The sequence below is a fragment of the Falco punctatus genome (genome assembly GCF_963210335.1).
Source record: "Falco punctatus genome assembly, chromosome: 12".
In the NCBI taxonomy this organism is placed as follows: Eukaryota; Metazoa; Chordata; class Aves; order Falconiformes; family Falconidae; genus Falco; species Falco punctatus.
Window position 1 is genome coordinate 5,616,831 of NC_137592.1, and position 25,928 is coordinate 5,642,758.

At 42.3% G+C, this 25,928-nt stretch overlaps 1 protein-coding gene across 2 annotated transcripts; it reads right to left on the reverse strand.

Moving 5' to 3' along the window:
* Positions 1 to 1,105: 1,105 nt before the first annotated feature.
* On the reverse strand, positions 1,106 to 24,167 carry FERMT1 (FERM domain containing kindlin 1). 2 transcript variants are annotated; one of them, XM_080408206.1, is made up of 15 exons: positions 24,040 to 24,167; positions 20,334 to 20,506; positions 17,325 to 17,558; positions 15,652 to 15,798; positions 14,842 to 15,055; positions 13,732 to 13,834; positions 12,030 to 12,137; positions 10,995 to 11,126; positions 10,805 to 10,854; positions 8,158 to 8,282; positions 6,726 to 6,832; positions 5,769 to 5,990; positions 4,995 to 5,119; positions 3,014 to 3,155; positions 1,106 to 1,746 (listed from the first exon to the last, which is right to left on the reverse strand). In XM_080408206.1, exons 2-15 carry the CDS (start codon positions 20,482 to 20,484, stop codon positions 1,573 to 1,575), a joined length of 2,034 nt encoding a protein of 677 aa, XP_080264332.1. In that variant the 5' UTR covers positions 20,485 to 20,506; positions 24,040 to 24,167; the 3' UTR covers positions 1,106 to 1,572. The 2 variants fall into 2 exon arrangements, with proteins under 2 accessions (XP_080264332.1, XP_080264333.1); XM_080408207.1 differs by having other exon boundaries at positions 20,413 to 20,506; positions 24,040 to 24,085.
* Between the last annotated feature and the right edge of the window lie 1,761 nt (positions 24,168 to 25,928).

Below are 25,928 nucleotides of genomic sequence, written 5' to 3' on the forward strand. Positions count from 1 at the left end.
TGGCAGCTAAGCCTAAGGGGAGGCCGAGGCTGGAAGGCAGCTGGCTGTGGAAGAAGTGCTGGCACTAGGGTTCACATTCAGCCCTGCCATGGCACCCTTGGCAGGTTTTAAATTACTGCAAAGGTGTGGGCTTGGACTATCTGTTACAGGTGGTGCTCACACTCCTGAGGAAAATACAAGTGTCAAGCAAGTGAGAAGTGGGTAAGTCCTCAGCTGAAGGAAAACTGAATGGTCCCTCAGCCCCTCTGTAAAAGGGCTGAGGAAGGTCTGGGAAGCAGGCTGTCGGCTGGCTTTTCTGCAAAATGTAGAGCTATAGTTTGGCTAAACTGGCACAAATTGGGAGTGATTCCACTACAGCCTAGTGACAAGTGCTGGAGAAAAGCAGAGGACATCAGCAATATCCAGTCCCAGTGACGTTTACAAATTATGCAGTGATTTGTGCAACACCTTTTGGTGACATGACACCACCTGTCCATTGTATTTCTTTAGATACGTGAAACCAGTTTTGGTTTCTCCAGCAGTTTCATGAATCCTCTTAGCTTCGTTCTCTCCTTGCTTTACTGATTACTTTGCACTGTAGGGTAGAACCAAATTTCTTTCAACTCGGTGGACGTGTGTGGCTCCCTGCAGCATGCAGAGCTGGCTGCTACTGATCTCGTTCCTCAAGTGCAGCATCACCGAGTCATCTCTGCATCACATAAGTGAGATCATTTCTACAGGCCTTTCAGCTCCTAACTCAAGAACAAGTTTAGTTTAGTTAGACATCACAGTGAACCAGAGTAATGGGGACAGAAAATAGAAAGGCCTACACTCAGAGGCCTTTTTAACAAGCAAACACTTGAAAATAGTACCTAAAGCATTTTTTTTCAACCTGGTAATTAACAAAGTTCCTCAAAAGATCAGTGTTTTGAATCCAGTTTTTTCAAGATTAATGCTTTACTTTAGGTGTCTCTGGCTTTAAGGGAACTACTTAAGTGGATGAAGGTAGATATGGCTGCTACATTTTTGAACAACTGTGTACTACTACGTGGGTTGTGATAGCTCAGGGCTTTGGAACACCGATGGAATGTTTTCTGTTCCCAGTGCAAGTGTTAGACAAGTAATGTAGCTTTAAAATATGTATTTATTCAGCTTTAGTTCTGTTAAATGCTGGCCTTTTAACAATAGCCAGTTTAACAGTGGGAGTTGCATGGCTGTAACAGAGAAAATTTGCTGTACAGTATCCTCAAGTTACTTGTTCTGGATGCTTGAACAGATTGTTGCAATTAAAAATACTAGATTCAAAAATGCCCAGTGGCTAGACACTGTTCTTTTAAAAACTTCTAGCTGTACAAAAGGAAAACAAAGACGACTTCATTTTCCTAGTGCTGGTGATGGAGTTGCCATACTGCATCCAGTGACCTCAGCTTCAATATTTAACAAAAACTGTAAACAGTCCAGTCATATTACAAGATGGATAGACATGTACAATATTTATTAGCCAGCAATTAACAATCGGAGAGATTTTTGTTTAATCTCTGGTCTTCTTAGCTGTGAGCAGAAGCAGGCGGAGGGGAGAGAGTTTACTTGGCCTCATTCCTGACCTCCAGTTAATTTATGGAACAGATCTTCATCCAGTGTTTCATTCTGGTCTTTGGAACGGGTTGACAAGAAGATGTAGCCCCCAATATACTCATGGATGATTTTGCAGTCTGCGCTCAGACATGTGAAAGCAATAGATACGTTCTGATCAAACTCGATTGCAACCTAAATAAAATGCATATGGCAAAATCAGGAACAGAGATAAGCTGCAGCCAGGAAAAAAGAACATATGTGAGAGCACAGCTGGATCAGAAATACCATGACAAAGCAGTACCTGTCCCTCCTAACCAAGATTCTGGGTCTACCGGATTGACAGGGTTTGGCTGCTTGTTTCTCAATTTTCTGCTATGGCAGGGCCCTCTTGTGGTCAAAATATTTTTGCTTGTTCAGGCAGGCCACAAAAACACGCTTTCAACTAGATTTTTTTCTAATGGCATATAAAGTGAACACTGAGAAGAGCAGGAATGGCACTCCTGACTCTTTATACACTTAACCAGTAATGTTTAACGCTGCCATAGTTATGTGCTGACCTTAAATTTGCTTTTGATGTTCAGGTTTTGACTTCCAACGACCGTCAGCTCTAAAATCCACCAACCTGAGCTTAGTTGCTACCTGTGGATTCTGCCTTTTTTTGAGAGGGATTTAAAGCAAACCCAGCAGCTTTTCCCAGAATTACAGGCTCTGGCACAGGGAGTACTGCAGGAGAGCAATAGGGATTGTACCTGATCTCTCCTAGCTCCTGCAGATGGATGCAGAAAACTGTAAGCAGGAACAGTTGCCAGGCTGCTTGAGTTTACATCAGGTTATGCTAGTTCCACCCTAGAAATCTACAATTTACAGAACTGGCTTCAAGCTTTCAAACCCAAATTCTCCAGTGGACTGCTGGGCATCAGCTGGCTGCGCTGGGCAGCCGTCATCGGGGTCAGGACCACCCCAGTATAAATCATACTACAGAGCTTCTTGGGACTGCGTATTGACAGAGAGAAGCTTGCATTGTGGCCCTGCAATCTCATTTTGGGATTTGAAAGACAAACTGGGTTCCTGTATACTCAGTCTGTAATAGACCGAATCACCACAATTTAGAGGGTGATGCATGAGTTAGAAGATTATACACAGAGTTAAAATTAGATTTTTGCTGACAGAGCAGTAAACATAATGGATTGGAATTTACCTTTGAGACACTGTATTTCATTCCATCAAAATCAAGGACAACTTACAAAGAATAAGCTTGGTAGGAACCTTTAAAATTGGAGATCTTTTTAGTTTCTGATTTTTGACTACAGACTCCATTAAGAAAAATTTTAGACTGCTTCTTCAATAACATGTCACAACACGTTCAAACTCTTTTCACTGAGGTTTAAAAAGATTTTCTGAAACATCCTCCAGCGTCTGAAATGCAGTGACTGAAAGCAGAGAGCTGTACCAGTTTTACCTGGCGTATTTCCCAGTTCACATTCCACTGCTTCATGTTGGAGAACCTCCATGTTGTGATAGGATCTCCTGTGGCTATATCTATTCGTATCAGCCTGTTATAGGACACCCCAAGCACATCATCCTTTTTGCTTCCTTTAAACCTGAAAAAAACCCAAAACCTTTGAGCAGATCTGGTTTGAAATGATTTCTGTCTAGAGAAACATTTCACCTGCCCTCCTCTGAAAGTGCAAAAAATATGGGAAAAGTCACAGCAGCCTGGCATTGAGGAGAGTTGGACCCTTATTAGAACGTTATTTGTTAATAAAGCTAAAATGTAGGCTGGTGAACTATGGTGTAAGATGGAAAATAATCAGGCTAGATCTGGTAGATCTGGCTGAAATCTTTCCAATTCATTGTTTTCCACTGAAAATTACTGTTCTGCCAAAATGCATGAATTTAATTATATTTTTACTGGAAAATTGTCAACAATAATTTTCCTTGCTTCATTTCACTAATGTTTTAACATGTTCTAGTTATGTTCACCTAAATTATACAAGCATACCAAAATAGATTTAAAAGATACTTTATATTATGTATCATCATTAGCTTATCAAAACAACTGTTAGCAATATATGCATGTTTCTGAGTATAAATCACATTACAAAAATACTGAGATATTTCAACTTTCTTCTGATTAGAGACGAAAAATAAATACAAAAGTATCAGAACTATCTGGGGGACAGAAATTTCTGAGTTGGGAATAGCTAGGAAAAGATTACTCCAGTGAAGAAACCACCTTCCTCTACCTTAATGCTGAAAGCTGCAAGAAATATCATCTGTCTGCTGTTAATATTTTTGATCCTGTTTCTGAACCTTCTCTCCTTAGATGAAACTGGCCCTTAGGGAAAAAATGTGACCTGGACCACAATTTGTGCCTTAACGCCCCCACTGAGATACTGCCCATTAGCTTGCAGAAATTCATCACAAGATGTTTTGCTTACACTCCAAAATGCAGTTTAGATGTTGGGTTTATTTGTTTAACAGAATTAGTGGTGACAGATGGGGCAAAACACCTTTATCTGTTAGTAAATTAAACGGTGATGGGGAACATTCCCAGGCACCAAACTCATGTTCTGTTCAGTTGCTAGAAGAGTCCCAGACAGTCTTCTGGCTGCAGCTAAGCAGCGCTCTCTCAAATGATTCCCTGGTACAGCTCAGGAACTGGAACATCCAAGGACCAACACGATCTGGTAGGTCACACGAGGCTACTGGGTTTTGGGAAGTCAGAGTGTTTCATAGTACAGATGGGGGCTGTCCTATGCCAGCTGGCTGCCATGCCAGAAAATGGTTCCCAGCTGGTTCAATTTATACTACAGATGATTCCTAACTAGCCCCGGAAGAGGTGTTAAGCACAAATTAAGAATGGTGCCTCCAAGTATGGTTGTGTCAGTACTTTTCAGATTTTTGGTATTTTGTCAAGAGAAAAGACTGCAGGTCAGAACCTTGTCATATTCAAGGTAAGTGGCCAGGGAAACTTGTGAACGCAACAGGACCTTTCTTGTGCTGACTGCTCTTGCATATTAACCTAAAAAAAGGGTAATTTCCCATTTTCTTAATGAAATGCCAAAGAAATTAGCATTTTATCATATTCCAACGAGCAAGAGTCAGAGCAAACAAATATCCTGCAAACCCGAGAACACCAACAAGACATGCATTTTTTACATCTTGTTCAGTTTATGTCAATAATGGTTTAATCTTAGTGATGTTACTTCAGGCAAAACTTGACAGGTCTGTATGAAGGCAGACATATAGGTGACTCCGGGAACGGGGTTACTGAGTGCTACTGCTATAGAAAAAAACCCCAGCAGTATGGAAGTTACTAGAATTAAAAGAGGTCTGTGTGTGGAATGTTTCCAGAGCAGGGAGTCAAAAAACTTCCTGCAAATCACTAAGCGTGAACATGTTATGGCAGCTTGACATCGGTGTAACAGTGTGCTTACCTTACAACGTAGTAGGATAAGCCAAACTCAGGGAGGGACTGCCACGCTTGAATAAAACGCAGCTTGGCCTCCACTAGTGGCATGTGGGATACATTTTGGTGGGCTTCCAGAATACGAGCAACCAGCTGGGAATCACAGGATGAGAGAAAGGTTTCAGTTGACTGGAGAACAAAAATACCCTTGACTTTCACTAAATCAAACATCATTAGCTCTGATGCCATGTTCAGACACTCGGACATCACTGTTCATGCACTGTACAGCAAAGAGCACTTGGGGACGGATCCTGAACTAAAAGGGCAGAACAGTGCAGCAAGGACTCAGGTCCAGGCTTGTGCTGCACTGGGTCTAGCTCCAGCATCCTGCTGTGGAGACTGTGTCCTCAGGCTGAACTCTTTCACAGCAGAAACAGTGGGCAAGGAATTAGGTGGGGAGGAAGGAGAGGCACACAGGCCAAGAGGACAGGAAGACACTGTTGTTTAAGATGCAGGCAGTAACTTCCCGTCCTTAAAACCCCTCCTTTCTTACTCTAAAGAGACTTTCAGGGACAGCGTTATCAGGAGGAGAACATGCTGAGTGACTTAGGAGGCGGTGTGGAGGTAGGAGTACTTAGAAGAAGTGCTGAGACACCTGTCCCTGTGTTCAGTTTAAAGAAAAGGCCTCTTGCAAAGGGACAAACGAGTACTGCACGGTGATTCTACTGTATGGTTTCCAGCCTCACCCCTAAGCAATCATTGGAACCACCCATACCCAACCATCGAGCCATGGTCAGGATACCTGCTTGGGCTTGTATTTTTTGGTGTAACGTAGTGAGACGAAGCATTCTGGTTTCATATCTATGCTTTCTGGATCAGAGACAGCTTGGGGAGACATGGTCCAGTTCTTCATCTTTAGAAATGAAAGGATCTTGTGGACCTCAGGATGGTAAGAGCTATCGGCCATTGTTTTGCCTTTTGAGGCTAAAACGCAAGCAGCCATCCACCGGGCGTACTGATTCTCCTGCAACAAAGACAACTGTTGGATATTTTTGCACAAACCATTTATGAAGATGGCTACTGCTCATGTGTCTTTCACTGCGCAATAAAACCGCTCTGGAGTCATTCTGCTTAATTTGCGGGGATGTGTAGTTACCATAGTACTGTTGTTCTTCCCTGACTGGGCTTGTTCCACTTACAGGACTGCCTTTGCAGAATAGTTTGATTTAAAATTTTCAAAGAAATCTAGTACTTTGGAATAGATTCTCTTGGAAATTTTATTGCACGACCATTTTCCACCTAATGAATGTTTTCACACAATTTGGATTGATACACTGCAATATGAATGAAATAAACTGAAACTGAAAATTATTCTAAGATCCTTATCACACTACCCTCACCTGAATGGGGAGAGGTCTAATTAATAAAAAAGAAAAGAACAAACCCCAAACCTCAGGTCTCTGAAAACACAGGAACAAAATACTGTAACTTCTTTTTACTTTTTTGGTACTTTGGTCTTTTTTTTCTTTCCAGCAGCTTTACTTGGAAACTGATCATAAACACAGAACCATTGTCCTTTTGTCCCCTCGACCATTAAGACTGATCACCATGTAATTCTTAAATTTTACTAAACATGTTGGTAATAAACTCTCTGCAGCATCCTTATTTTTCTAATCAAATTCTATAACAGGGCAATGGGTCTTCTAGACAATCTGCCAATCAGTCTGATATGCAGACTTTTCCTTGTCTTATTACTCACGTTATCGCATCTTAAGTATACTTCATTCATGCCATCAGCAACAGGAATTAGTAATTTGATTCCAAACTTCTTCGCTGCAACATTTACATCTGGTACAACTTCACATCCTAGGTCACAGAGAATCAGAAATAAATTAATTTATTTAGTTACTACATCACTAACTTTAAGTATTGATTAATAATACAGAACAGTACTTAATGGTTGTTTTCCTTTGAGATCAAGGGCCAAGACTTTGGAAGCTTAGGCCTGGTGAAAAGTTTCTGTTCTAGTTCACTGCCTGGTCTGTCTTGCCAGGGTGATGAACGCTCAGACAGCATGTTAGTCAAAACGGAAAAGAAAGGATGCAAGTGCTCTCAAAATGTCAGCCTGATCTTAGGAAATGCTGAACACTTGAAATGGAGAGGAACTGATGAGATGGGCACTTCTGGAAATGTTCCCCTAAGTGACTTGAAAGCCTGGACTGTATTTTCAGAAGCAACTTAGTACTGACAATGGGATGCAGCTGACATCTACAACAGAGCTAGCCAGTTGAGGGATCCCAGAGAACTCTAGGAACCTGGTATTTCATGCTGATGGTGCTATTACAGGACTTCTGGATTCAGCTGGAGTCAAGGATGCCTACAGTTCCCCCTTGTGTCAAGGGACACCAAGGCTGTGGGCTATCTGGTGAGGTTCCAGCCACCCTGGCTAGTTTTACCATGCATTTATCTGACCTACTGAGGATATGCAGATTGGTATGCAGAGCCATTTGTTCACAGGGATCAATCTTCTTTCTATTTCAAAGGTTTCTTCTAGGATGAATCCTGGGCATCACTGGTTCCCTGACGCTGAACAAATGATGTCCCTGCAGGAGCAGATGTAGATGGAGGCTATATATGGTGCTGGTGTTTGCCATGTGTACACCCGGGGTTTCTCTTCCAGAAGTATCTAAAGCTGCTTGTAGCTATGGAAATCCCCATGCATGTTACAAACAAGGCCCAGGGAAGGTCTTGGAGCTGTCCTTGCACAGCAGTATATAGGTGCAGCCTATGGCATTCCTGTCCACTGCATCATCCGTCATCCTCTACTACCAGTGTGCATTTGGCAAGGACAGAGGCGAGTACTACCATTTAACACAGAGCAAAAATATTTGGAAATAAAAGCGTCACACAGATCACATTCTCTATCTGACTCATCTTTAAGTGAATTCAACAGTACATGGCATTTTACAAGCCAGGCCCAGATGATGTGGGTTTGGGCTAAGCTATTGAATCCTTTTTGTTTAGATCTCTTCTGTAGATGCAGTCTGCATGCTTTATGAGTCTCGATAACTGAAACAGTTCCAAGACTAAATGCTAATGTGCTTGCCTTCCTGAGTGTTGCAGGGATTTTTTGATTTATTCAGTTCATGAATGCAATAGAAAAAGGAAAAAAAGGAAAAGAAAATTCCTACCTTTTAGGTTTAGTTTCTCAATAGGTTCTCCCTGTGCAGATTCCTTGTTTTTAAAATAAGATACTGAAGTATCTTTAAAGACAAACCAATATGGTTTGATAGCTTTGAGTGACAGCTTCCTGGGCCTAAAAGAAAAAAAAGAAATCACATTTATTTATATTGAAATGTACAAATTTCTAAGTCACTCACAGATATTACTGTGGATCTCACATTGCTTTGAGGTCATACACGTGGCTTCAGCTGGGTTACTCATACTGGTGTCAATAGTGAGGGGGCAAACGCCTGGAACCAGCATTGTACCTACCCAAGCTGTCCTGGTATGGACATGGTTTTATTCTATATTAATTATTCTCCATTATTCACAGATTCTAGCTGAATCCCATCTATGATTTCTCTCAGGTTTTTTTCTTTCTAGTCTCTGTGGTTTTTCTTACTTTTTTCCCCCCTTACATTCCTAATCAAAGCCATTCCCTTCTAACAGACCAGTTCTGTTTTTTGCATGAATTCAGTAATGCTACCGTAACCTGCTGCTTTGTTTACATGCACTAGAATTAGCTTCGGTTTTTCATAGTTCCTGATCTAGAAGATTTGCACCCATAAAACAAACTTGTATTCATTAAATTGTACAGGAGTAGAGATCATCTTTTTGGCTTTATCTGAATAGTATCTAACACAATGAATTTCTGTTCCTTCACTAAGTTTATGGAGCTTCTGTAGCAGTCCAAGACAAGGTAAGTTTAAACCATCTTCCACTAGGGCAGTGTTAATCCAGCTCCTCACACCTATATATAGATGGATATAATACTAATTTTAATTATTTTACTTCATTTCAATACTTCGCTAATGCAAACTGATTTCCTTCATGGAGTAAATTTAAAAATATCTATTTGGAACTGAAGATTAACCAAGACGTACTAATGGCTAAACATAATCGTTGTGCCAGACCTACCTGTCTTCAGTAAGAGAAAAAAATTGTAATTAATTCTAAGAATATGCTAACAAAGCCACAGGGAGGGGGCAGGATAAAACAGGATAAAATCCCAGATTCAATATATTTCAGGAGAGAAAACCAGAGGTATTAGCACTATTTCAGTAGAGAAATACTTCCCAATTAGCTACAAAGGTTAAGAATGAAGTCAAAAAGAAGAAAAAAGGAAAAAAATTCCACTATTTAGTACTTTAAATCTAAGATGTTGGTACAAAGAATATACAGCTGGCTGGAAAACAGTGATTTATTATATCCACTCTTGCCTTCTCCAGAGCCTTTCTAGAAATCCCAGTGTAGAAACCTTTCTAAGAAATGGTGATCTTATGTTTAAATTATAGAAGTAACTTGGATTTTCAAAACTGCCAAATATGTTGGCTTTTAGTTTTCCAAGTGACAGTTTACAGTGACATTCTTCAAAAATAAGGGACTATAATTTTTTTAGACTAACAAAGTTAAGTTGCTGAAAGCTTTTTGTTGTTCTGCACAACACAACAATATGTTCTCCACATTGTTCTCCACAATGTTGTCTCCTCCCTGAAAGTAGTATTTACTAGTGTGCTAATGCGGTGCGTACTGTGAATAAATGTGAATAAAAGTTCACTGTATGAACAGTCAGCAGTATGACATGCAGAGATTTGCATTTAGGTTTACAATTAAGCAAATAACTATGGTAACAAAATGTGGGTGTACCTTTAAAGACATGTTTTACACCTTATCTAGTTTCTACAATGTCTTAGGTTTAGTAAGCAATTTATCATGTAGATAGGAAATTTTTCATGATGAAAAATAACTGCTGAATGCTTTTAGAAGCAAACAGTTCTACTACTGGGGAAAAATAAACAGTCCATTGTTAGAGGTGAGTAACTGACAGAACTTAAAAGGCTTAAATCCCCTTTCATCTTAAGCCACCTTAGTAATTTGAACGCCAAAATTCCTAATTGGAAATTAATAATTAACAATTCTTAAACTTTAACAACAGATAACAAATTTTCAGGTGCAGTATTCAGTTCACTGACTACAAATAAGATTTTTCAATAGAATGACTCTGATAAATATTCATGCAATAAACTTTCTCTCTCTAGAACATGAAGACTGTTTTGTAATAAAAGGCATTACAGACTTGAGGTCACTGCAGTCATTTAAATAACCCATAAATCAACGTATTACAGTGAGATCACAGAAACACATTTTGATATTAGAAAAAAAACAGACCCCATGTTAAGTTAGAAAGGGGTAAATTTTTTGTTTCTTTTGTTTAATAAAACAAATAACTTCCTGGAGTTGCTTTTAGAAATTCTTCTCAGGGAGAGCCATTTTTTTTTTCTAGCTTTTCATTGGCAAAAACCAGTAAAATGTGATTGAAAACAAAATTTTAGACTCTTGTTTAGAGATTATGACTGATGAGCACTAGGAAATATAAAGAGCCTGGTCTTTTAATAAGCATAAAGTATAGCTACCCCAGCACCCTAAAAGCTAGAAAGATTTGCTGAGAATCTTGCTCAGAAGCAGTGAGATAAAGATTTGAAGAGGATGATATTAGGTGAGTAAGACCTATCTGGTGTATTTGTTAATTTATAGCTGTAGGACCTACAGTTAGATTAGGATGAAAAACTAGAGAGATCTCTTGTATGGTTAAGCTTTTTGGTTTTAGTAACTCACCTAACTAGCCTGAGATAATCAGCAAGTTTCGGGATGTCTGTGATGTCCTCCTATCAGGAATAATTAGGAATAATTTTAGTACAATGCACTTTGTAATTGTCTGTTAAAAAACATAAGGAACCAGGCAGGCTCATCAGAGACAATGACATTTGACACAGTGAAAGCAATTCTGGGATCTGAAAGGACATACCAAAATGTTGCTTGCATTTCCACCTTCCAGTGTCACTTCCAGATTAGAGAGTGCAGCTTCTACTTCATCTACTTCTGATTCACAGGTGAAATCTTGTGCCTCTGATGATAGTGATAACTTGCTTATGTGATACTAAAATAAAACATCAATATATATATATATATAAAATCAATTAGCAACACACAATCATAGCATATGAAAACGGGCTATTTGGTCTTCTGGGTCTTGCACAATGTGTCAAATTCTGCAGCACAGAACCATGGTTTTTTTCACAAGGAAACAGGCACATCCACTATGATCTCCAGCGCAATTACTGGTAACAGTTTCCTATTTTAACTGACAGTGTTTGTATTTCTTCGCTGTATGATTGTCCCTGTTCTGTGGGGCTGACAGTGCTAATGTTTGCATCCCTAGTACTGTCAGCTGTAAGTGCCATCCACACCAGGTGGAAACTTTGCAGCAAGTTTCTGTGGTGTTCCGCAGTGGCAGGCCATGAATTTTTTGGCAGCTCTGTTTACATTTAAAAGGAAGGAGTTTATTATTAATAAACACTTGTGCCTTATTACCTACGGTAAGGGACTAAGCCACACTAGATGATGTTAAATTTCTATGTACTCCATAGCATCCCTACCTTCACATTGTGCTATAGGTTTTTTTCAGTCTGTTGTGAACGTATGTACTTACACATTAGAGAAATTTCTAGGAAGAATATGTGAAAGGGTGGCAGCTGGTATGGGAAGCAACACATCATACTAATCCCCTTCAGAACAGACTGGTATCAGAGTTATATCCTGGGTATGGTTTGCTTTAGATAGTGTTAGTAAATGGTTCCATAATTGTATGTGTCAGTTTGAATAATGGTGTGCTGGTACTGAATTTAGCTGTTTAGTTGATGGATGCTGCTTATTGTTTCTCACTCAAAGAGCAGACCCGCAATCCAAGCAGAGCTATTGGCCTGGGCTCTATCCTAGTCTTGTCCTAGCTTGTGTCTGTGTCTTGAGGAAACGGGTTTTGCAACTTGCATCAAGTACGTGCCTGTAATGCAGCGAAGATCAGCATTTCTTCCTCTGTGCAATCAATTTCTTCTAACAGGATGGCCCAACGGGCTTGTTCATATATTTGGTTTATTCGCACTGCATCATACTGTAGCAAAAAAGAACAACACTGGTCATTAATGACCATCAAGATATGGATTCATGATCTGCTGCAGATGATCTAATATTGGGCTGAAGCCATAACGGTTGTTTCTTTCCACCCCCCACCTCTGCCCTGCCATATGTTCCCATTCTATTACTAGCTGATGTGATTGTGTGTAGGGTCACAGTGGCTTGCTGATCCAACAGAAAATTAACTAGGAGTCCTTAGCTGAAGCAGAAGGGGAGATTAAGACATCCCCTTTTTGTGGTAGTAGCCCTTGGACTGGCTTAACCGAAATGTGAAACCACACTGTGATAGTGAAAATAATGTGACACGGCCGACACATGACATTCAACAGCTTACTACTGCCAAAAGACAGAAACTCTTATTCCTCACTTCCCCTCTTCTGCCCTTGGCTTTTTCAGTTCTGGCTTTATCTTTGAACTGGCTTGACATTTGTCAGTCAGCTCCTACTGCGAACTGCTTTAACTCACTATCCATTTTTCAGATAGTGATCGTTTCTTATTATCTTGGTTAATAAACTGAAGTGACTCACAGAAATATTCAAGCCCCAGAGCTGCTGAAATGTAGGCGATGGGAGGGTAAACCTTGGAGCGTGACCTCTCCCAAGAGTGGTGAGCTATGACGTTGCCTGAAGCTCGTTTGGGTTCTTTCATCCTATGGCTCCATGGCTGCCTCTGGGGCAAAGAAGGGAAATCTTTGGGCTGCTGAAGTTGAGACAGGTACTAGAATTTTAGTGGGGATGGCATTTTACCGAAAAACAGGCCACTGGAACTAGAAAGTGCCCTTCTGTTTATCTGAGATGCCTGAAATGAAAGAGTTTTACAGAATTTACAGAAAACAACGTCAAGGCCAAATCCGCTAAAATTCACATTTGAACTCTTGTTGATTTACACTGGTCAATGATCGTGCTTTTATTTCACTAAATGTATTACCCAGGCTGTAAAAGCACTGGCTTAACACAACCACTGTGACTGCCTTTTAGTGGAAATGAAGGCAAACGAGAGGCAACTTGAGAAAAACATGTAAGTGACTTTTGAAGACCACGTCCTGTTTTCAAATGGGACTTAAACCCTTTTGCTGAACTTCCCAAAGGTATTTAATCACCCAGCCACATTGAAACAAATTTAAGTGCCTGAGCACTTCTGAGGGCTTCAGCCCAGAAAAATTGAATATTCAGCGAAGGGCAGCAGAACATAAATGTCATTTTTAAGTCCATTTTTCAAAAATAGGGCTTATACCCATACATCATTTAAGATACTGTTGGTTTAGTTTTCCCCTTATTTTTTCTTGTTAAAAGAGAGGCAGAAATTAAACCAGCCCCTCTGGAAATCTGGATACTGTTTCTGGTGTTCTTCAGATATGATCTTTATACCTAAGATCTTATTTCAGGTGAGGAATGGTGGGTGATTCAGTGTCCAGAGGGGAAAAGTACAGCGTTAGCTGAGGGGAAGGAGTTGAATATGATCTCTGAAGGGCCTGTAACAAATCTTAGCTAAAATTTGGTGTCCTTGTGCTGTATAGCTCTTTGACATGAAAGCAGGCAAACAATGAATAGCAATAAAAACAAAGCTCTTACTTTTGGATTCAAATCAAAGAAAGTGTAATATTTAAAGCGTAAAAGAAGTTGATCATCTTCCAGAATGCCTTGTTCCATAAGTGATCGAGATGAATCTAGCCAGCTGTGGAAGAAAACAACCCACAGATTCATCTGTACAGGAAAAACTATCACACCTGCAGAGCTCCAATGCAATTGTGAAACAAAAAGTGGGAACAAACAGCTCTAATTCCTGCAAGTCTGGGGAAAATTAACGTAACTCGAGAAGGTGGAACGTTCATACAGATTTCCAACTTTCACTGTATAAACACAGTACCTATAGTCTTCCTACTTTTTTCTCCAGTGCTGTTCAAAACATCAGAAGTAGATGCGAGAAGCTGAGCATTAACTAGTTGTGGGGTGACCTATGCCAATAAAATCCTTTCTTCTTGATTTACAGAAACCGGAGGTTTATTTAAGCCAGGGCAAAAGTATGCCTGTAATATTTAGAACTCCCACTTTTCATTTCAGTATTTTCTGGCGTTTGATTCTACCTACTTCTGTTCTCCAGTGAAATCCAATGGAAATAAATATCCACGTCACTGTTAAATGCTCCACAGATCTAAAAATGACAATCTGTATTTTAATGCTAGAGAGACAATCCTCTCAAACACTTGCACCACCAAAACTCCTCGTGCTCTGTATTCTTCTGTGGTGTACGATAAACAATGTTTGCTTGTGTATAATTCAGTAAGCCACCTATTTGTAATGCTTTACTGAATTTATCCAGGTGTATTTCCACTGTCCATTTAAAGCCTTTAAAGTTTGCTATCCAAACTGTCCTTTAGCTGCTCCCACAGTGCTAAACTGGATTTGCCTTCATCTAGCAACAGAATTTAGTCCAGAACCTGCAACATTACATCAGTCATCACTTTAAAACAAAATTGCCTAACCAAGAATGTTGAATAAGGAAAAAAGATTAAAAAGAATAAGCATTTCTGAAACAAAACCTAGATCAAAGCATGTTTTCAAGTATCAATATAGCCATATATCATGGATTTGTTTTCAAATTCTGCTTTACACCTAAAAAAGCTGGATTAATGGTACCCTTGTTGAGCCAGCTAACAAAGATCTCAAAGAGAGGCATCTTACCCTGCATTGAGTTTGGCTTTGTCAGCTAAAGTCCGAGGCTGGTACATTTCTGCTAGTGTTTCTGGAGAACAGTTGAGATGACTGAAGGCGAGGATGCTGCAGTTCTGCTCAGTCAAGGGACTGTCACTGAACCAAGTAATTGTAGAAGAAGCTGGTGTCCCACTGATGGGATCATAAATGGGTGTCATGGTTTTACTATATAAACCTGGACTTCCTGCAAGTTAAGAGAGTAACGTATTATTCCAGGGAAAACTGCCTTCGGACGTAGGGAGTCTGCCACTGTCCGTTGTAAACGACTAACCCTTTTCTTTCAAGACAGTCTCCTATCTCTGCTGTCTGCAGCAGGCCTTGTCCTTTCACAGCTGAGGTGACCTCGGGACAGAGGTGCTTTTCTTGTTCTGTGAGACATCTCAGTTGTGTTGAGGAAAGGAAACACATACTTTCAAGCCTTTATTTCTCGTTTTCCTTGCAGGTTTCCGTGCTTGTTGAGTATTTTAATATTTAAGAGTGGTCTTGTATTTTCACAGAGCAGCAGCACATCCTGTGTGCAGGGCCGCAGCTGATCACCTGTTTTCTGGTATAGCCTTTCTCATATCAATGGAAAGGAAAACATTTATACAGACAACAGAAAAATATTGATATATTGGAGAATGTAGTACTTCTTGAAGCCACTAATTTCAGGCCAACTGTGTCTCTCTGACTACTGAGCTACATTAAGCCGGTCTCCCTGATTTTAATGGTATAACAAAAATTTTCTTCCCCTTTTTGACTTCCAGTCAGAAGAATAAACTCATACTGATTTTTCATTACCTGATAATCCAGAACTCACTGGAGAGTTGCACAGGTTTAAAATATCTTCTGTAACTGGTTCTTTGCTGTTCTTGTCTTTTTTCTTTTTCTTTTTCAGCGTGTCTTCTGATTGCTTCAACAAAGAGAGTTCTTCTGACCGTCTAATATCTAAAATGGCAATTTGGGAAGTGAAGCAAGATAAACCATTTGAAACTTAGCAGATTACATCTAAAAAAAGCCCATCATTGGCAATAGCATTTGGGGAAGCTCCATGTTGTAATCTGGATTTTATTTTTAGCAGGTTGAAAGTAGTAGCCGTGGAAAATCCAGTAATTCAATAACAAGGCCAAAGACTTTGGGCTGTAAGAGTGACAGGATTTAAGCCTGCTTTTGTAGCAAGCATAAGTGTATTTTAGAACAGCAGGGAAAACCTCTTTCTCCCTAATGGCTCTGCAGTCACCCTTGAGCATCATAACTTCAATGAATTTTCTGATTTATGAATAAGCATGAACCAAAATGGAACCACTGTATTTGAAATTCATGCCTTTTATTATTCACTATATTTCACATACAAGATTCTGCCTTGGCTATACGCTGTTCCCTAATGTGCTAGTGATTCAGACATGTATTGCCAGTTGCAAACCTGGCACTTCATTTCTGAAAAACATTTTTATCCTGGGATATGCAAAGACATTTTTAACAGTATTCACTCATGAGGAAAGTTACTGACTCAACCTGGAAGAAAAATGTGGGCAGAAATATTTAATTTGGCCAAATGTCAGTTGAACAATTATGGCATCATTTTATCAGAGCTGTTCAGTATAACAAAGACATATTACACCTTTCACAATCCACTGCTGTAAGATTAAATTGAAAGTTCCACTGTGGTCAATACGAGGTGGTAAATTCCTTCTAAAGATGGATGTGTTATTGGACTAAGCTTTGAAGATCTAAATTAAAATGAGGATTTCAATCCCCATTTTACCTTAAACCCAAGGGATTCTGAAGACTGTTTGCAGCCTTGACTTATTGCTGTTTATCACAGGCACACAGGTCTGGCACGCTCCAAAACCTCTTCTCTACTTGGAGGTGCTCCATTATTGGAAAGAGCAGAGACCTGGAGACCCAGTGGTGCCAAACATTGATGGGCTTGTCTGGCGTAGTTAGGCATGCCCCGACCTGAAGGGGTTTCAGCATATAGAAGTTCTGAACGTTCAAAACGTGCTCCTTCTGAAGTAAATACATGTAACCAATAGGAGAAGTTGAGCATCATTAATGGTAGTGAAAATAGGTGATACATCAGTTGACACCAGTAAAACTGCCGATAGTAAAGGCTGGCGTAGATTAATAAACTCAAGGTCTTAACTAATGGCATAGAATAAGTAGGACTGAGTCCCTCTCAAGGAGGACAAGGATCCCTTCAAAACCATCAGCAAGACTTCGACTATCCAGTACTCTGCAGCTCATGGGACACATTTCTAACACTGTTTGCATCAGTTACCACAAAGACTGAGAACCACTGACATGCGCTGGATACTAAAAGGAAAAAAAATATCTGTCTTTTGATCTTGGGTCAACTCAATCAAATTTCACCTTGAGCTAAACATTTTTTTGAGTGAGGACTTCACATTAAAACAAAGCCCCCTAATAAAATACTCCAACTTAGCTGCCAAAGGGGATTTAGCTTTACTTACTGAGAATTTTGCAGATATCACTGACAGCTCTGAAAACCATAGAAGAGAAGCTGACTTTCAGTCGCACAGTCTTCATGTTTGGCAAGCGAAGCCGCAGCATTTTGTGCTGAGTAGTAAAGAACAGCTTGGCATCTGCCTGTACCCCACATTTATCAAGTGTCCAGTGGGTTTTCAGAAGCCAACATTTTTTTTGCTCCCACCAAAGAGCATAGTCAGACCAATCTTGTGATATTTCTAGGAAAAGGCAAAATGGTTATTAATAAACAACGGAGCAAATGCACAGAAAACTTGGTGCTCTGCAAAAAGGAGCATTTATTTACATTAAAGCAGCACCTACAGCTCCTGGGACCTAGACCCCATTTGCTGAATACTTGTGGCAGTCACTGGGAACTAGTTAACTGAAGAGTTAAACTAAGTGCTGACTGTGGCATTCCCTTAATCTTGCAGGTATCCACAGAGAAATATCATCTCCTGATTCTGGTGCTATACATGGTCCAATGCTGCATGGATTGTGCTGGGATACAGACTAATAACAAAGGTACCCACTTCACAACTTGATAGTGCAAACCGAAATTCCTCCCACAAAACCTTGTGTGCACTCTGATGGGCACACGTTCTTCCATAGCCTCCTGGGAAGCACCACTGCACAGCTCCTCTCTGTAGTGTTAAGAACCAGCAACGAGTGCCTTGAAGTTTTGGTGACACACAGCTAAGGGCCGTTCTCAGCGCTCCTCTGTGGCTGCAGGCAGGCGAATAAGGATGTTCACCCGAGTGCAACATTCTTTAAATAATCAAGGAAAAGAATTATTATTGAGAGTAGGCCTGTGACAATCAGGAAAGCATTAACAAGCTCTCCAACAAATAAGATCACCTTCTCCACCACAAAGGATGCAGAAACTTGTAAGAAACGTAGAAACTTGTAAGGGAGGTAGAACGGGCATGATGCAATATTGTACGGTTAGATCTTCTGTTAGTCTGTGCAGGAGGGCAGGCTAGGATGACTAACCAGGGACTGAAAAGGGTTGCCTACAAAAACTTCTGAGAATAGACAGGCCTGCCAAGAGAGGACTGTCTTGTTTCATTAACATGGACTTGCCTGTGTTTTGCTTCAGTAAAAAATGTTTGTGTATTTTGAAACACACAGATAAAGTAAGGCTTTCTGAATCAAGAACAGATAGGAGACTTTGTTCGTGACTTAAGGAGTTTTGGAGGGGGAGAACAGTGGCTTGTCTTTGATTACTCTTGAGCAGTAAGCTATCCTGCCCTGAAAGGTGTCAAGCCTTGACCAGATCAGCATGAGAAGCATGTGCGTAAGGAAAGAGATAAAGCATTGCTGCTCTCAGTTCCATGGGGAATTCCAAGATTAGATCCCGGATGCCAATGATGTGTAGTAGTGGGTAAAGTTTCTGTATGAACATGGTCAAGTTGTTTCAGTCTTCTGCATCATTTCTCATTCCTGCTCATCAACTCTGCTGGGTAGGGGTTACTCCTCAGTGTATCTATAACACAGTAAAGGCCTATCCTATTTTGGAGTTGCTTGGTAAAAATTGTGGCTCGAGAGAGCCGCTGACACAAATCACTTACAGATTTGCTTTAAATATTATTTAATATAGAAAGCTTTTTGCTCTAGTTGACTACTAATTATAAAAATACTGTGAAAAATTAGCCTTCTGATCCAAGTGAGAACTCCGGCTACCATTGGTTTGCTGACTGAATTGTGTGTGCAAATATGCAGAGAACTTGGTAGAAACATATTAGAGATTTGCTACCTGCTTTAATGCTAGAAAAGAAATCCCCTGATAAAATCGCTGTGTTTAAGTACAGCTTTTCCGTCACAAAGGGTGTTCATGTAAAAACATCCTTCCGTTGAATGGGAGTCTTTTGGAAAGAATATATTGTGTGCAACTCCATTTGTTTCCTTCAAAACTCGCATTTGAAAACAAAACCTTTCACTTGGTAGTAACAACTCTGAAATTAAGTTGCTGATTTAAAATTCCTTGATGCTGTTTTGCTGAAGCGTTTTGTTATAGCTCAGTTTTTCTCTTCTTGTTTGTCTGAAGTCAAGCTATGTAAAAAAGACTAAAGTTTCAAGGAGGTTCTTGTGACATTTTTGTTGCCGCAAATCTTTATATTTCTAGAGCAATGCCTAGAAATGCAAAGCTCATGGTCTTCCCACTTGGCAAGTCTTATCTAGCAAACAGGTTCATTTCCATGTGAAGCTGGTGACTGAAGACTTCTAGATTTAAGAATCCCAGGAAAAAGAACAATACTTGAATAATGAGTCGCATATGAAAACCCTGTAGCATTGCTACATTAATCAAGTACCGTACTATATTGTCTGTATCTATCATTCTGCTGGCTCAGAGTACACACGGATTATTTTGGGAGGCAGCTCCGTTTGATGGCTTTGAGTTAAAGAAACCTAGATTCTGTTATTGCCTGCAGCATTGACTTGCTGTGACTGTACAGGGGGTATTTTACCTTTCATTTCCTAGCTTTGACTCGCCAATCTCTGCTCTTCACAGCTGTTCCCTACTGGATACATGCAAGGGATAAGGTGGCTCAGACTGTGGCTAGAAGGCCACAGTAGCACAGAAAACAGTAATTTCTGGAGTGCCTTTGTAACAACTAATCCTGTCTCTCTGACTGCTGCAGGTGGATAAATGGGGTATCAGCTACCTTTATTGCCTCTCAAACCAGCCACCTGTGAAGTCTATCTGGAAAGGGAGTTGAATAGTGAGTCTAGTCCAATTATATTTGTCTAACTGGAAGACAAAAACAAAGTAAAGATTTGCTTGCACTGTGATAGTACAGAAGGTTTAGTCACAGACAGGGTGGGGTTCTGGCCACATAAAAACCCTGAGCCTGCAGCACCTACATGCTCCGTGTACCATTACAAAGAAAGTGAGGCAATGCCATTTCACAATGTGCAGGAGCCTCTTTTTGTAGAGGGAAAGCTGCATGTATTACTTGAATAACACTGTGTAAATTAAACAGGTCTTTACTCACTGATTTGCTCTACTAATTTCAGCATCAGTCCTCCAATATGAAGGTCCCCTGTGACCCGTAGTAAAAATTCCTTTTGTACCTCTTCATGATGATGATCAACTGTCACCAAGAGCTCCCAGGAGTGAGACCCATATTCACTTGAGGAAATCATTTTGGAAAAGTCTATGTAAGCTCTACAAAAAAACAAACAAAAATGTTTTCCCTTCAGTCTCTGAAACAAATGCATTTCTCCATAGTCACACAATACCTCCACGCTGCCAAGACTTCACATTGGCCTTGGCTGGAACTTCTGTGTTACCTTGTTACCTCTGCACTAGACTGTGCTCTTGTGATCACTCTTGCAAGATAGGCATGTGGGATTTTTTGGTTTTACTCTGATTCTGACCTCTCCCCTGAACTCAAGTGTCTCCAGTTGGGTAGAGACAGCCTGGTTCTACCTGGGTTTCCCCACTGTACAGTGCTAATCCACCAGTCTGGACACCACAAAGCCTGTGGCTGTGGGTGGGATCTGTTTTGGCGATCTGTCCAATGAACAAAGGAATTTTGTTGACTTGTACACTTACAGCTGTAATTTTCACTGCAAATGAAAGTCTACACTTGCAGTTCTGTCAGCTTGGTCCCATGGGACCAAAACCAGAGAGTAGTTTTACCTATTTGGGTAGATGTTTGGGGAGACAAATAACTTTAGTGGCTCTCTGCTGGCAATATCCAGGCCCATAACTGCAGTTTCTGCTGTCTGCTTGCACGGAGATGTAGGCATGTATCCTGTCTCAGCAGGGTGAATTGTCTGAGATCCCACCAAGCTCCTGCCAGGACTGGTGAACAGTAACCCTGCCAAGCCAAACTAGAGGAGATGCTCAAAGTAGCAGCTTTGCTTATCATCAGTAGAGTTCTGCAAATTATAGGTATAAGGTGACTGATGCTGCAGGAAGGATCTGTGATATTTAACCAGTGACAGAAGATACCAGATTAGCACTCAGTACCCTGTCAAACCGAACCCAAAGGAACAAGCCTTTGCAGTTGAAGTAGATGACTTCCACTTACTGCAGACTTTCAGCAATACCTGAGAACTGAAGTCACAGAGGGAGACTGTTTAAGATGCCATACACAGACTGCTTCTAACAAAAAATAACTAGGTGTTGTTTACAAAGAGGGCTAGAGGGGATGTTACAATGTTAACAGACTTCTGTAGCTCTTTTTGAAAAGAGGTATTTAGTAATTTAAAACCTAACCTAAAAAGTTATGTCAAAGCCAGAAAAATCAGGGACAGTTGTCACAGGTGAGGAGTGACAGAAGGCATGACCTTTTCTAGGACCGACTGCAGAACAAGATCAGGCTAGCTTCGGTTACATTAATGTAAAATTAAGGTAAAGGTTAAATATGGCATGCATCTAGAAACGGGGTGAAAATTCAAGTTCACCTATTTACCAATTTATAATAACAAATCTTTATGCTACTGTTTAGATAATAAAAGAGTTTTTTAGTGCCAAACAATAGTACTGCAGGGCAGAGCCCAGTTCAATGTTCATTCTGAGGTTCCCTTCCAGAGGCACAAGGAGGCCCTTGCGCCTACACAGCCGCCAGCCCGTTACAGCCTTATCTTCCCCAGACTTTCAGGTGTCACTCATGTTTCTGAACACCTTACCGTTTAAGAATTTCAACAGGAAGACTTTTAATATTTTGTTAAATTACATATCATGCAGTATTTGGATTATGTAGTAAAACGTAAACCAAAATCATCTAAATGTTTCAGTGAAGTTCTTTTAAAATCTGTCCCCAGAATACTATTGTTGTAGACTTGGTTCTTGGTTCATTGAACTCTCTGGGCCTAGGCCATGCCTGGTATCAACTGTACTAATATAAAATTCAGTGTCAAAGGGATAATAAAAATGTGGCGGCAATGACAATGAAAAGTGGTTCCAAAAGTTAAGGCAATGAAAGCGTATCTGTTAAAATTAGACCGATCCCCCCCCCTAAATGAATGACAATATAAACAAAACAATCTGCCCAGCCCAAAGGCATCCTTTTAGGGGAACATCACCTTCCCAAGGAGTTTCACTGGAACTGTGCTGGAGTCTGCCCTGAAATTCTAAAGTCATGACAACTTATAGACAGCTCTAACTCAGAGAACTGGGACTTCATTTTGACATTTGACTCCAAGATGCTAATTTACACTGAGGAACAAATGCTGTTTTTAATTAGGTTCTTGAATGTGCCAGCCTACACCTTTTCAGCAAACAGTTACTGAACCAACAAGGGTTGATACTTTTCCAAGGAGTTTATTTGGTTTGCCTTGGTAAATAGTCATTCTGCTGGACACTGGGAAACACTATGGCTCTCCTGCCTGTGGGATAGAGCTGGGATTTTGAGTTTGTGCTGCCGCATGTGACACGGATTTACTAGCTGAGGCATGGAGCCGGGGCTAGAGGGGCTGTGTCTGTCCTGAAGGCAGTGTCCAGGACACAGCTCCTGGGCCAGGCTCCCAGGCAGATGAGGCTTGCAGCACAAGGTGGAGAGAACAGTTATCACGGCACTGTATTCATAGCAAAACAAAAAATCCTGACTTCTAAGTCAGTATGCCACTAGTCCCGCTCCTAAGCGCCGATAACAGCTTTAAAAATAAATCTGTAGTTGGCCTAAGCACGAGAACTAGGTGATTTCATTTCAGGAGCACAGGTATGAAATCTGGCTACGCTTGGTCCACCAGAAGCCAGCATTGTTACAGAAAAAGCAACAGTTTCACCTGCCCTCTTGCGCCAGTGGAAACATCCTGGAGCCGATCTGGACTCTTTTTTTTTTTCTTTTTAAATTTGGTTTAGCTTCCCCGTCTAATTCTGCACACGAATGCCTGTGCTGACATGGGTGGAAATGAGCCGCCCAAGGGGTGGGTGAAACCTTTCCTTTCATTCCCGCCGGCTTGGGAAGCCATGGCCGGGGCGCAGCGCCTGGCGCCGTCCTCCCCGGAGCCGCGCTGCCCGCGTCCTCCTCCAGCCAGCGGCTTCCCGCTTGCTGGTAAGAACACACACGAGTGCATCTGACTGCCGGAGCAGGCGGCACAAACAGAAGCCTGGCCTGAGAGAGGCAAGCCGAGCAGCTGGGGCAGCCGGTGCTGTGTGTTAGGGGCCACGGCGGCGGGACCCGCGGGCCAGGCCGGGGCTGCCCGGGCCCCACAGCGCGGTCGGGCGGTGCCGGCCCAGCCCGCCGCTACCGAGCGCTGCAGCCGACGCAGGTAGACACGCAAAAAAAGCAGCGATTCCTCTGCGGATCGAGCTCCCCGCAAATTTTAGCCCTTACAGCTCCCAGCTTGAAACTGTGTGCGGGAGTAGAGGAGGCTGTTGCTCGTAGCGGAGCAGGAAAAGCCCCGCTGTAAGGTGAAGGGGTAACGCGCAGCGCGGTGTTTCCCGGCCTGGTTCCGCGGCAGGCGCCGGGGCCGGGGCCGGGGCGGCCGCTGGAGGAAGCGCCCGGCCGCGCCGCTGGGCTCCCCGCGAGGGGGGGGGTCTCGCCGGCGGCCCGCAGCGCCACACGCCGCCGCGGCAGCAAGCGCGCCCGTACAGTAATAGTAAAAATAAAACCGAAAACAAATGTAATAAAAATGCTGCTAATAATAAATCCCCGGCAGGCCTCCTGCGGCCCCTCCGCGGGGCGGCCCGCGCCGTGCCCGCTGCCGGCCGGCGGCGAGCGGCCCCTGCCCGCGGCCCTCACTCACTTGCGGTCTCCGGTGGCAGCGCCGTGCCGCGCCTCCCCGCCGGCTCCGCTCCCTTCGCCTTCACCTGCCGTCTGAGGGCCGGGCGGGGAGGGGAGGAGCGGGCCGGCCCCACCGCCGGCGCCCCCGGGGGGCGGCCCTTCCCGTCCCCCCGCCCCGCTGCGCTGGCGGCCGGCCGGTGGGGAGCTCGGCGCCCGCGGCGGTGCCCGGCCCCGGCCCCGGCGCTGCCTGCCAGCCCGCAATAGTGTGTGCTCCCGGTGGCGGCCGCCGCCGGCCCGGGGCCACCGTGCGGCTGGAGCGGGCGGTGGGAGCAGCGGCGGGAAGGAGCCGCTGGCGGAGGCGGCCGGGGAGCCGGTAGTTGCCCTCTGGGAGCCGTGCCTGAAATACTGCCCTATCAACCCTTCGGGAAGTGAGAACTGGGGCAACGGTACCAGAAATACCACTTACAAGTTAAACGTTAACTTTAGGGAAAGTTTCAAACAGCTGTGAGTCTGCTTCAACACCGACCAGTGTTTGAGCACACAGCCAAGGAGACAGGCCACTCCGTAGCGACCATGGCTGAAGGATTTCCTCCTCCTGTCCTGGCAGAGTTCCTGCCCGAGGCTGGATGTCGGGCGTGAAACGGAGTGAAGGAGTGCTGGGACACTCACTGGAGCCACACGCAGACACGCTGTGGCAAGGATGGTTTCTTGAGGGACTCTGTTTGTAGAATCATAGACTCACTTAGGTTAGAAAAGACCTCTAAGATCATCAAGTTCAACCACTGACCCAGCACTGCCAAGTCCGCCACTAAATCATGTCCTTAAGTGCCACATCTACATGTTTTTTGAACGCTTCCAAGGACAGTGATTCCACCACGACCTTGGGCAGCCTGTTCCAATGCTTGACCACCCTTTCAGTGAAGAAATTTTTCCCAATATCCTATGTTTAACTGCAGCATCATAACTCTGAGGCCATCAACACACATTGGATGTACAAGGGGTTGTTGCTTTTAGGCTGCAGTTGATGAGTTTTGAGACTACTCGGAGAAAATAAGTTCAGTTCTGAGGGTGCAATGGCAAAGAATAAAAAATCGTATCTGTGATATAGAGATGTGTTATGATGTACAGGATAAAGGTGGATTGGATTGACTAGAACTGGACAAAGGCATCTCCAAAAGCTGGATTTCCACAGAAAGCCTTTCTTGCCTTAAACTTTTGGCTTGCTTGGTGGTATAGCAACTAGATAAAACACAGTGGGGAAAAAACCCAAACCAAACCCAAACCAACAACAGGAAAGAGAAACAGAGAGAATAAAGGGGAAAGTTCTTTCAGGTTAAACTCGTAGCCTGGAAAAAGAACTCCCAGAGGCTCTAGAGGTATAAAGGATGCATCTTTGACACTCCATGGGCAACAGTTACTTTCATTAGAATAAAGCAGATGCAAAGTTGCCAAACCACAGGTAAAATCACAAGATATTTGCTCCCCTTACTGCTGTCCTAGACTCAGTCACTGAACCGCTCTAGTCATGCTCATCTCTTCAGGTTGTCTGTGCACGCACCAAGATTGTGATAATCTTTTGAAACAGAAACTTGAGACCTCATGCTTTTCAGGGCTCTCAATCACTTGAGGGCATAGATAGGCCTTTAATTGCCCTGGCTAGACTCACTTGGCACCAATTCCAGGAGCTCTAGTAAGCTCAGGCTAGGTGTTGTCTTTGCCTGAATGATGTTGTGGGTGCCCTGGTCAGTGGGAGCACTTGAAGGGGTCACCCTGTGATCCTAGCTCATCCTTCCATGTGGAGAAGCTCTGCTTTTGAGGCTCTTTGGCTACGTCTTGACTCGATGGCTTTTAGATTTCATAGGACAGTTTGGTAAGCTACCTCCTTGTTAATTATTTCTTTAAAATACAGGT

Bases quoted from the DNA above. Each gene is read 5' to 3' on its own strand.
- FERMT1 (XM_080408206.1), bottom strand. From the start codon at position 20,484: ATGATTTCCTCAAGTGAATATGGGTCTCACTCCTGGGAGCTCTTGGTG. The intron at 17,559-20,333 runs GTGAGTAAAGAC...GCCTTTTCCTAG, and splicing joins GAAATTAGTAGAGCAAATCA to AAATATCACAAGATTGGTCT. The intron at 15,799-17,324 runs GTAAGTAAAGCT...TTGCCATTTTAG, and splicing joins TGATATCTGCAAAATTCTCA to ATATTAGACGGTCAGAAGAA.